The sequence below is a fragment of the Oryctolagus cuniculus genome, chromosome 7 (genome assembly GCF_964237555.1).
Source record: "Oryctolagus cuniculus chromosome 7, mOryCun1.1, whole genome shotgun sequence".
NCBI lineage: Eukaryota > Metazoa > Chordata > Mammalia > Lagomorpha > Leporidae > Oryctolagus > Oryctolagus cuniculus.
The window spans coordinates 153,580,563-153,591,573 of NC_091438.1; the positions used below are offsets into that span (position 1 = coordinate 153,580,563).

Below are 11,011 nucleotides of genomic sequence, written 5' to 3' on the forward strand. Positions count from 1 at the left end.
AAAGCCCCTTGGCCAGGGCTGGTCAGAGTCCGCAGTGAACTTTCATCCGCCCGTGGCTAGGAGGGAGCCTGCAGTCTCAGGCAGTGAATACCGGGGTCATGTTGCTTTCATCAGGTGTGGGATTAGCCATCTGTGTCTCAAGGCCCAACATGGAGGATGCCCTAGACACTGGACGCCCCAAGGGGACACACCCAGGACCCCCCCCCCTTCACCTGTGGCTCATCCAAGGGCTGGGCCACTGGGTCTTGCCTGTCCAGGAAGAGGAGCATCCCAAGTCCTGGGGGATCCTGTCTCCATCCCAGGAAGTGGGGCATCAGGAGGAGATGAGGGAGCCAGACCGCAGGGCCCCCGTGACCGCCCGTGTCCCCAGGAGCGCGCTCTGGGCCAGCACAGGTGAGAGGCTAAGAGCCAGTGAACACCCTTGGAGCTCAAGTGAGGGAGGAGCTGCGGCTCCGGGAGGGCTCGGCTTTATTTCTCTCGGGAACCTCAGCCCATCCCCGAGGACCTCCAGGCCTGCCCCTGCCGACGGCGCCCGCCAGCCTCCGCAGCCATGAGCCGAGCACCTGCTCCCTGGGCGCCGCCCTGGTCTGGTCTTCCCCTCCCTCGCACTCTGAGCTCTGTGCTTCAAGGCAGGAGCTGGTGTCCCCCAAGATGGCATGGGGAGAAAGTGGGGCTCCTGTCGGGGCTGGGTTAGGGCTGCTGCCAAGCCCAGCAGGTGAGCTAGGATGGAGCGGTGGGGAGGTCGGGACTGGAGAAGGGACGCTGGCTCCTGGACGCCACAGTCACCAAGGGCAGGGGGTGTCCCGCCTCCTCATGCGGGGCAGCTCACTTGGCGGCCGGTGGGTTCGTCAGGGCAGAGATTGCTTTCTCCAGCTAGAACAGAGCACAGGGGGTGGGGAGGGAGGCTGCAGGGCAGGCGAGAGCGGGGGCTCCACCATCGTTTGACTTCCCCAGGGCTGGATTCTTTGGTGACGGCTAGAGCGGTGCCTCCCCATTGCTCAGATGGGATCACTGACACCAGGGAGTGGCGGCGAGGCTGCTGGCCACAAGACCAGGTCGAGGCGGTCAGGCCCTAGGGTCCCCCGGCCAGGAAGGGGAGGCACTGATATCCTGGGAGGGGGTTGAGCATTTGCCTGCCTGTGCCAGGAGTGGCTGCTCCACTTCCAATACAGTGTCCTGCTGATGCGCCAGAGAGGCAGTGGATGTCGGCTCAGGTACTTGAGTCCCTGCCACTCATGTGTGAGAATCAGTGGAGTTCCTGGCTTCTGGCTTCAGGGTGGCACAGGCCCAGCTGTTGGGGCCATTTGGGGAGTGAACTGGTGGGTTGCTGGATGGAAGATTCTCTCTCTCTCTTTCTTCCTCTCTCTGTCGCTTTGTGTCTCTCCATGTCTGTCTCCCTCTACCACGCTTCCTTTCTTTTCTTTTTCTTTTTCCTTTCTTTCTTTCTTTTTTTTTTTTTTTTTTTTTTTTTTTTTTTTTTTTGGACAGGCAGAGAGGACAGTGAGAGAGAGAGACAGAGAGAAAGGTCTTCCTTTGCTGTTGGTTCACTCTCCAATCTCCAATGGCCGCTGTGGCTGGCACGCTGCGGCCGGCGCACCGCACTGATCCAAAGCCAGGAGCCAGGTGCTTCTCCTGGTCTCCAATGGGGTGCCATCCTCCACTGCACTCCCGGGCCACAGCAGAGAGCTGGCTTGGAAGAGGGGCAACCGGGACAGAATCTGGTGTGCCCCGACCGGGACTAGAACCCGGTGTGCTGGCGCTGCAAGGCAGAGGATTAACCTATTGAGCCGTGGCACCGGCCCCACGCTTCCTTTCAACACATAAACAAATCTTTTAGAAAAGATTTCTCTGAGCTCCCCCCTCCCCGGCTCCCCCTGGTACCTCCACCCAGGACACGTAGCCCACAGCTCTGCCCTTGGACGTCACATAGAGCGATCGAAGATTCAACAGCTCAAACAGGTTGTGTGCCTGTGAGGGGGGTGTCAGGAAACACTGGAGGGTTGGGGCGCCCAGCCACCCCTCTGGCTGCACCCCTAAATCTCTGCCAGGAACCAGGGACCTGCGGGCAATGTTCACTATGACCACCAGGGGGCCCCAGAGTCCACACATGGGCTGTGCAAGCCTGGGTGGAAGGACCTCAGGCAGAGAGTGTGTGCCCACACCAGGTTGCCTGGCCTGTTTCTGCCCCTGGCCCTCCTGAGAGCCGGACTCTGTCCTCACTGGGTCGGTAACGTGCCTGCGATCACACAGGGAGATTGAAGTGGATGGGAAAGGGACTCCCATGTGTGGTGATGCAACACGTGTACCCAATGTCTACCCCCCAAACCCCAAGAGCTTCTGTGCCGCTTCTACCCCTCTAGTAGTGTCTCTGGGTCACCCCAGCCACCCTGGGGGTCGGGGCACAGGGCGGGCACTGCTGTGCACAGTCTGCCAATGAGGAAGCAGGCCAGGGGGACGGAGCAACACAGTGTAGCGGGGGAGGCTGGAGCCCTCGTTCCCTGCCGGCCCTTGCTCTCTGCCCCAGGGTCCTGGCTGACCCCATAATCCTCCACTTCCTGACTTCTCCCCATTACCTGGTGCAGCGAGGTCTCAGGGGACAGCGTCAGGGTCACTGGCTCCGTGGGGCAGCCCCCAGCCAGGATGTCCTGGAGACAGCGCTGGGGATGGGGGCAGGGAGATGGGTACCTGCACCAGCCCCCTGTCCCCGGGCAGCCCCCTCCAGACTGCCTCTCCCCTCACCTCTCTGCTGCCCACCCTCACACATACCCACCTGCTGTCCTGAAGCCCTGGCAGGTGCCTCGGCCTGGAGGGCTTGCACCAACTGGGCCCTCTGCACGATGCCCACCAGGAGCTGCGACTCTAGCAGGTGCACAGGGAGGGGTGGAGAGGCGCATTATGCAGAATAACTCCATCTACGCAGCACCTACTATGTGCCAAGAACCCACGTGCTGGGTTGCCCTGTCTCTCCTATGGGTCCATTGGAACGACTCTCACCCACTGGACAGGACAGCAAACTGAGCCTCAGGGGCACAGCACTGCTGATTGTCATGCCCAAGGTCACTGAGCATCCAATGTGGAGGTGTGGTAGGCGGGGCCAAGGGGCATTCTGCTCCCGTGGGGACTCTCCATGCTGCAGGGCCACCTGCCTGGGGACATCTGGCTGTCAGCACTGGCTCAGCCCAGTGATGGCAGCACTATGTCCTGAGGTCCTACTGTGTGCTGGGGGCTTAGTTGATCCTGAGTTTCAGAGGGGCCATTGCAGGACCATCATACAAGGCAGTGTCCACAGGTGCCCAGGTCCGGTTTGAACAATGACTGATGTTGTACCCAACCTGTGCACACCAAGCTTCCCATCATGTCCCACATCCCAGGTGAGAAGGGTTCCTGTTTCCTTTTGCTGATGAGGGAGCTGAGGCTGGGAGAGGGGGAGGGGAAGGCACTCGCCCAGGCTCACACAGCGTCGACGTCGGGGCCTGGACGCAGGTGCAGACCGAGCGCTCTGCTTGCCCTTCCTGGGCCTGACCCTCTGGACTCTGGGAAGAAGGCAGGGGGAAGCCCTAGCCCCGGCCACCGTCCCCCCCCCGGGCCGGGCACCTGTGCTCTCCACCAGGGGGTACTCGGCCTCGTCCGTGGAGGTCAGCACCTTGACCACCTGCTCCAGGGCCGCGTCCCTGGCCAGCGTGCTGATGGCACGGCGCATGAAGTGCTCCACGATCACGCGGTGGGAGCTGGGGGCAGAGGAGCTCCCATCAGGCCCTGGGTCCCCGGTCCAGGACGAAGCAGGGTACGCGGGGAGGTGAGCTGGCCAGGCCCCGTGGTCCTCAAGGGTGGGCAAAGAGGTTCCTGGATGAGCGGTTCCAGGAGCCCCACCCCACGGTGGAAAGGACCCTGGGGCCAGCGAGGCCCAGATCTGAGTCCCAGCCCCTGCCCGGGACAAGCTGCACTGTGGTCTCCCTGGGGAATCTCATTTGCAGCAAAGTTAGATGGGAGGCGGCGGGGGGGGGGGGGGGATTGAAAGTTTCAAAGCCACTGAGTCACCAGCCCAATTTACAGGTGGGGAAGCTGAGGTTTGCAGCAAGGTGGCAGCTTGCCAGCTGGGCCTCGGACCCGGGGCCTCGCGGAGCCCCTTAGCTCTACTCTTTGGGCCGACAGCGGCTCCGGCCGGATGTGGTCCAGTGAGGACCTCACAGCCGGTTTCCCTTCCGGCTCCACCTGTGGCTCCACCAGCCCTGGGCAGGCACTCACTTGATGGGGCGACCCCGGATCCAAGGCAGGTAGGGCAGCTTCTTCACCATGATGGTGCCGTCGTAGAAGGAGGGCTGGCAGCTCTGGGCGATGGCGTTGGCCGCCAGCACAGCCATGAGCACTGGCAGGGCGTGCACGATCTGTCCGGTCAGCTCGAAGGCCAGCAGCGCAGTGGAGATGGAGTGGGTCACCGCGCCTGAGAAGGCCGCAGCCCCTGGGGGACAGGCAGGGCAGAAAGCCTGAGACCAGGGCCCGCTGTCCCGTGGAGGACAAGGCTGGCTCGGCCACGGTCCTGGGCTGGGGGGAACGGTGCAGGCTGGAAGTGTCCTCTCTCCCGAGCTGGCCGAGAGGAGAGAGAGAAGCTAGGGGATAGGGAATCGGGACCAGACAAGAGCTGTAGGGTGATGGGGCTTAGGGAACAGACGGGCGGCTCAGAGACCCCGGCAGCACTGCCAGCCGATTCTCCGTGCAGCCCGCCCAGCCGGGAGCTGACCACTCACCTGCCAGGGCGTAGCCGCCGGGCATGATGGGGTTGATGACACCTCCAGCCACGATGCCCTCAGGGAAGGCGACAGAGAGGGCCTCCCCCAAGAGGCGCCCAATGGCAGCTCCTGGACACAGACTTAGAGTGAGGAGGGGGCAGCGTGCGGACTGGACCCCCACGACCTCCATCCTGGGGACATTCGCGGTCCCATCCTGGGAGGTAGCAGGTGACGCAGGTCTCTGGATCTGCACTAGAGATGTTGAATCTCCCCAACTCTCAGCACCCCAGACTCACCAATGATGAAGATGGGCAAGAAGTAGCCAGCGGGCATGGGGATGGTGGTGGCCAGAATCAGCATCCAGAACTGTGAAGAGGGGAGGGGCAGAATTGAGGGGCAGCCGGCAAGGCACAGGCAAGAGGAGACTGGGCAGTGGGCAGGAGGGTGGCCAGGCACGACCCAGCACCGGCATTTGGGGTCGGGGCTGCACGGAAGGGCCAGGACCCTCCCCTGGTAAAGCGCTCGCTGTGGCCTGGCTTCAAGCCAATGCTGTCCTACTCCTTAGCCTTCCCTTTGGGGTAGACACAGTAGCTGGCCCACTCTAAAGATGAGAAGACTGAGGCAAGGGAAAGAGGCAGTCAGGGAGTGTAGGTGGAAGGGCCGACTCCATGCTGCAACCCCCGCCCAACCCCAGCGGGTCTCAGCTGTGTTCCCCCAGAGGCCCTGGGTGCCCACCTTCATAACCAGGAAGAAGGCGAGGGTCCCGAAGATGGTGAAGCGGGGGTGGTACCATTCCCACCACAGGTGCTGGGGGTCGGGCTCCGCAGGCCACGGTGGGGACGAGTTGCGGGTCAGCAGCGCCCACGAGTGGTTGTCAAACAGGGTGTCCAGATGCTCCCTCATGGACAGCTGGGGGCGGAGTCTGCACCAGGGCCTGACCAGACCCCGGCCCCTGCTACCCAGCCCCTCCGGGGGGCCACGTCCAGTCCCACTCAGCCCCCCAGCTGGGGCCCTGGGGAAGGGCTGTGGCCTCCCACACTGCCTTTCCCCCCTGCAAATGCCGCCCAGGCGGGCGTCTCCCTGCTCATGGGTGCAGACACCATCAGAGGTCACTAAGGGGCAACCTGGGGTCCCCACTCCCATCGCCCTCGAAGCTCAGCTCACCCGAGAAGCCATGAAGCGGCCCACTCCGGGGGGGTAGGTGATGGAGGCCAGAACCGTGGCCGCCAGGGCTGCGTACAGAGGCTTGCTGTTGGGATGGGGAAGGAGATCCAGGGCTGACTCCACTTCCCCACTGCATGGAGGGGAGACAGGGGCCCAGCCAGACAAGAGCAGACGCCACCACCCTGGGTGCTGATGCCCAGGCCCACAAGGAGAAGGAGGCAAGACGGGAGGGGGCGTGTCCCGGGGACTTCCAGGGAAGATGCTAGGGACAGTCTGCCACTGTCAGTGTAATGGGTTCAGGGCTGATGAGAGTTAGGGACAGCAGCAGGCTGGTGGGAAGGCCCGAGCTGGCCAGGCCAGGGCGGGGCTGGGCTACTAGCTGGGACAGGAGGAGGGCCCAGGCCAGGCCAGGGGCATCAAGGTTGGGGAGCAGGGGACAATTGGGGGTGGGACACCAGTGAGAGGAGGGGTTAAAGGAAGGGGCTGGAGGCACAGCCAGGGAGCAGGCGGTGTAGATGAGGGAACGCAGCTCCCACGGGGTGAGGCTAAGCAGGGGCTGGGGCTCAGCGAGGGGACAGGGGCTCATGTTGGCTGGGCTTTCTCTCCATGAGGCTGGGGGTCTGCGAGGGGCCCAGCCCTGCCAGGCCCACCTGGTGGCCATCAGTTTGGAGATGAGTTTGTTGGTTTTGGTGAAGGCCAGGAAGGTGCGCTGGCAGTAGAGGTAGGCACAGCTGGCCACGCCGCAGATGGCCCTGGGGACGAGAGGAGTGAGGCCACACCCCTCCCCAGCCCAGGGGCTCTCAGGGGGCCCGAGGCACCTGCTCACCCCAGCAACACGAAGAAGAAGATCTCCGGCAGGTCGAAGGGGACGTCCACCGGGAAGCTGGTCTTGTAGAGGGAGGTGATGGTCTCTGGGCAGGAGGGGGCAGGCAGGAAGGGATGGGTTGACGGTGGAGGGTGAGGCGACGGAGGGAGGAGAAAGTCCCCCACCCAGGCACCCACGTGGCTCACCCTGCTCGCTGTTGAAGACGGCCAGGAGCCGGAACATGAAGGCCCCACAGGTGGCAGCGAAGAAGCCCCTCCAGTAATCCCAGACGGAGAAGTGGGAAGACATGACCTCGATGCAGAACAGGACGCCTGGGGGCAGCACTGGGCTCAGGGGACCCCAGCCTTCCCATTCCATGGTTCAGGGCTCTGAGGCCCCTCCTGTTCTGTTCTACAGCCTGGACCGGCAGGGACACCCCTTCCCTTGGGTCCTGAGCCCAGGGTGAGTAGGGTGGACTCCCCTAGCAGGGCGCTGTCGCACCCTAGAACTGTGCCCTCCTCACACACAGGGTGGAGACAGAGCGGCCCAGTCTTACAGCTCTGGCAGCCAGGCCCCATGGCTGGGCCACACTGGAGAACGGATTTCTGCACACGTCTGTCTAATGTGACCCCCTAGCACTTGAGGCCCCGCCCTGGGGTGGTGGTTCCCGCACTGGACAGCAGAGAGATCTGGATGCAGCCTGATGCCTCCTCAGGTCCCTCCTGGGCGGCAGCCAAGCCATAGAAGGCAGGGCACGTGGGGGTCCAGGATGCAGAGAAAGGTGGGAGGGAGGGTCTCACCGCTGAAGGGGGCTGCAAAGACCGTGGCCACGCCCACCGCCGCCCCTGCCACCAGCATCTCATTTTGCTTGCTCTTGTTCTGGGGGAGTGGAGGTGCAGGGCTCAGAGCCGGGCCCTGCCTCCCACCACCCCTGCAGGCGCTGCCCTCTCCTCCCCCCTGCCGTTACCTCCGCCTCCCCGATGGTCTTGGTGCGCACGCGCCCCAGGTAGGCAGCAATCATCACGCTCAGGTGCACGAAGGGGCCCTGTGGCCGGGCAAGGTGTGGGCCCAGGGCAGGGGGCACAGAGGCGGCCCGCCCCATCTTTCCTCCTCGGTTCCCTCTCCCTACCTCCTCGTCCACCCCTGAGCCCAGTCTGAGGGCAGCAGAGGGAGCCTCCCCCAGACCCAGCTCTCCCATCTCCCCAGATGCCAAGGTGGCCTGAGATGGCCTTTGTCCCCCTCTGGGGCTGGGACCTCCTCTTCCCCAACACTGAGCCCCCCAAGGCAGGGATTGGCTGAACCCCTCTGCCCCAGCCATAGGGAGGCAGGGGTGGGAGGCGGTGGGGGTGGGCGCTGCCACCGGTCCGATCCGTACCACTTTGCCCAGGAAGAGGGTGCTGCCCGTGGCCAGGGTGCAGGAGAGGCCCACCACCTTGGCCCCGAAGTTCTTGATGTCCAGGTAGTTCTCCAAGACCACGCCCGACAGGATGGTCTTCAGCTCTGGGATTCCGGAACCTTGACAAAAAGTGGGAAATCTCTGGATGACGACTCTAAGGGGTCTGGACACACAGTCGGGTGGGAGGTGTCCCTGTCCTCACAGCTGGGCCCGGCACCAGGGGAGGATGGGACTCAGGAGAACGCAGCCACCTCCACAAATCCACGTCCCCTCTGCTGGCCTGGGCACTGCTGAGAGGCCTGGGGGAACTGCGCCCCCTACACCAGAGCTGCCCTGGCCCTGGCCTCTGTCTCCACACCCCAGAGAACCTGTCCTCTGTCCCTTGTCCTCGTCCCCTGTCCTTGGAGCACAGCCCACAGAGGCGGAGCCAACAGTGACCCAGGACTCAGCATTGGCTGTCTCCCAGTGTGCCTCTAGGCACCCAGCACGCCTGTTCTGGGCCTGCTTCTCTGGCTGTGAAGTGGGGGCAGCAGGCAGCCCATGGACATGAGAAGGTTTGACCAGGGACGACTGTTACCCAAACGGCGTGGCGACGCTGGACTCACCTCCCGAGAAGGGCGTGATGCTCTGGGAGAAACCGGAGGAGAAGGAGACCAGGGCCACAGGGTACACGGTCCAGGAGAGGTACCGGAGCAGGTGGCTGTCCCCAATCTCCCGGTACAGCCACTTGTGCGCTGGAGACGGCCAGGCATCAGGGAGCTGCCCTCGGGGCCACACACTGAGGTCCCCACTTACTGAGCAGGAATGGGGGCTAAGGGCTACCCAGCATGGGGCAGACCCCCAGGTGGAGGCAGGAGAGGGGCCCGGGGTCCGATTCCTAGCTGCTTCCTGGTCCAACGACCTTGGGCAACACCTTCCCTGACTGTCAAAGGAGCTGGTGACAAGGTCACTGAGGGCTAGAAGAGATCCCTGAGGAGGAAGTGAGACGGGGTGTGGAGCACCTGCTAGGGTTCTTCATGATCGGAGGAGAGAAAGAGGCCCAGACTCTCCCTGCCACTGCCCCCTCCTCCAGGAAGGCCTCAGGGTGGAGAGGGTGCTGAAGGGTATGGAGGGACACGCTACGCCTGATGGTCTCACAAGCCCCTTCCCCCAGGGTAACTGAGCTGAGGGCAGCAGGTGCAGAAGGGGTGGGAGTGGCACAAAGAGGGGCACAGAGCCCAGAGCAGCCAGGACTCTGGGGTCATTGAGGGCTCGCTCCGAATGTGCGGGAGAGGAGACTCAGGCTCAGAGAGGGTCAGGAGCCTGCTCAGGGTCGCACAGCGAGGCAGGAGCTGAGCCAGGACCAGACTCACCCTGCTCCCCACTCAGGCGCCACCCACCCCGCTGCACCTGGCGGCCCATGTGGCATCCCGGAGATCGTGCCTGGAGCCCCTGTCCCTGAGCACTGTGTGCGTGCCTGGGAGGGCTTACCTCTGACCACGCGCCCGAGGGCGAAGTTCATGGCATAGCTGATGAGGGCCATGAGCACCCCCAGGGTCATCAGGAAGTACCAGTCCTCGCCCACGCGGAACAGCTTCTGCTTCAGCCACTCCAGGCCACCTGGGCAGGGGCATCGGGTCACAGCCATCAGGTCACAGGGGCCTGGGACGGCGCATTCCCTCCAGGGAGCCCAAAGCAGGGAGGACGCTGGCGGGGAGAGGTGGGGGGCAGGTGCGGGTGGTGGAGTCCAGCATGACCCTGAACGCCACGCACAAACAAGAGCAGGGTTGGTGCAGGGGGTGGCACCTGTTTGCCTTCCCCATTTCTGCCCCTCCAGGGAGACTCTTGGGAGAGTGACCACGAGGGAAGGGGAGGTGGGGTCACCTGCAGTACAGCTTCCCCAAGCAGGGCAGCAGGGTCCTGCCAGCCTCCTGCATCATCCCATGACCATGGGACCCCCCAGCAAGAGGGCACTCACCAGCCAATGTGACCCAGACAGAGGGACAGGCAGACAGAGCCCTTCCCTCCCTGCCACCCTGAGACTCTGGGCTGTGAGGTCCCCAGGGAGTGGAAAGCAGGAGGGGGGCCCCTGGGCAGCCCTGGCCAGGGAAGGCACCTGAGGGTCTTCTCTGGGGAGCGGAGGGGCCCCAGCTCTCACCTCGGATGCCGCGGCGGAGGCGGGGACACGGGCTCCACAGCTCCCGCAGGGCCACCGGGTTCCCGGAGGAGCCCTCTCGCAGCCCCACCAGCTCCTCCATGGGGACCCTGGTGGGGCCGACAGACACACACACAGACAGACTGACAGAGTCCCCCGCGGTGAGCCGCACCAGAGCCTGTTCCCTGCCTCCTGGCTCTGCCCCAGCTCTGCCCCAGGTAGAGGGGAAGATGGTGTTTTCCCCACGTGTGTGGTGCGTGTGCGGGGTCAGGAGGAGACGCCGGCCCGGGTGAGTCCTCGGCACCGAGGGCTGCCCCGAGGGGCTGTGCGTGCGTGTGCCAGGTGTGGGGGGAGGCCAGTGTTTCACGATGTCACCTCCACTCCCCTGTGTTCCTTGATCAGAGCCCCTGCCCTCTTCTGTGAGCCCCTCACGTCCCCCACCACCCAGGGATGCCACTTGGCTGCTTTTATGGTTTGAGCTCTCTTAGCGCAGTGAGCCACCAACACTGCGGGTCCCTGTGGACAACTCTGAGTCCCCATGCCCACGCCCCCTTGGCCACAGAGGCAGGAAACCCCAGGCCCAGAAGGAGAGCCCTCCAGGGTCAAGGTGAGGAGCCGGCTCCTATTCCTGACCTCCAGTGCTGCCTGCTGCAGGCCCTTCCAAATTCACCTGCTCCCAGCGCCCTTACCTGTCAGTGCCTTCTGCTCTGACCCCAACTGGTCCTTGTCTCACAAAGCCTCTTTGCTTCTAGCTCAGGTGCACCTGGGCAGGTGTGTGCTCCGCC

The 11,011-nt window shown here is 63.9% G+C and overlaps 1 protein-coding gene across 2 annotated transcripts; it reads right to left on the reverse strand.

Moving 5' to 3' along the window:
* Positions 1-434: 434 nt before the first annotated feature.
* CLCNKA (chloride channel, voltage-sensitive Ka) lies at positions 435-11,011 on the reverse strand. 2 transcript variants are annotated; one of them, NM_001082361.1, is given in 20 exon segments: positions 435-873; positions 1,882-1,968; positions 2,574-2,657; positions 2,771-2,859; positions 3,595-3,728; positions 4,246-4,459; positions 4,746-4,856; positions 5,024-5,093; positions 5,463-5,636; positions 5,892-5,976; positions 6,542-6,643; positions 6,718-6,802; positions 6,903-7,028; positions 7,497-7,575; positions 7,664-7,741; positions 8,072-8,211; positions 8,698-8,826; positions 9,563-9,691; positions 10,230-10,336; positions 10,916-11,006. In NM_001082361.1, coding segments are annotated over 19 exon segments (2,064 nt in total). In that variant the 5' UTR covers positions 10,330-10,336; positions 10,916-11,006; the 3' UTR covers positions 435-825.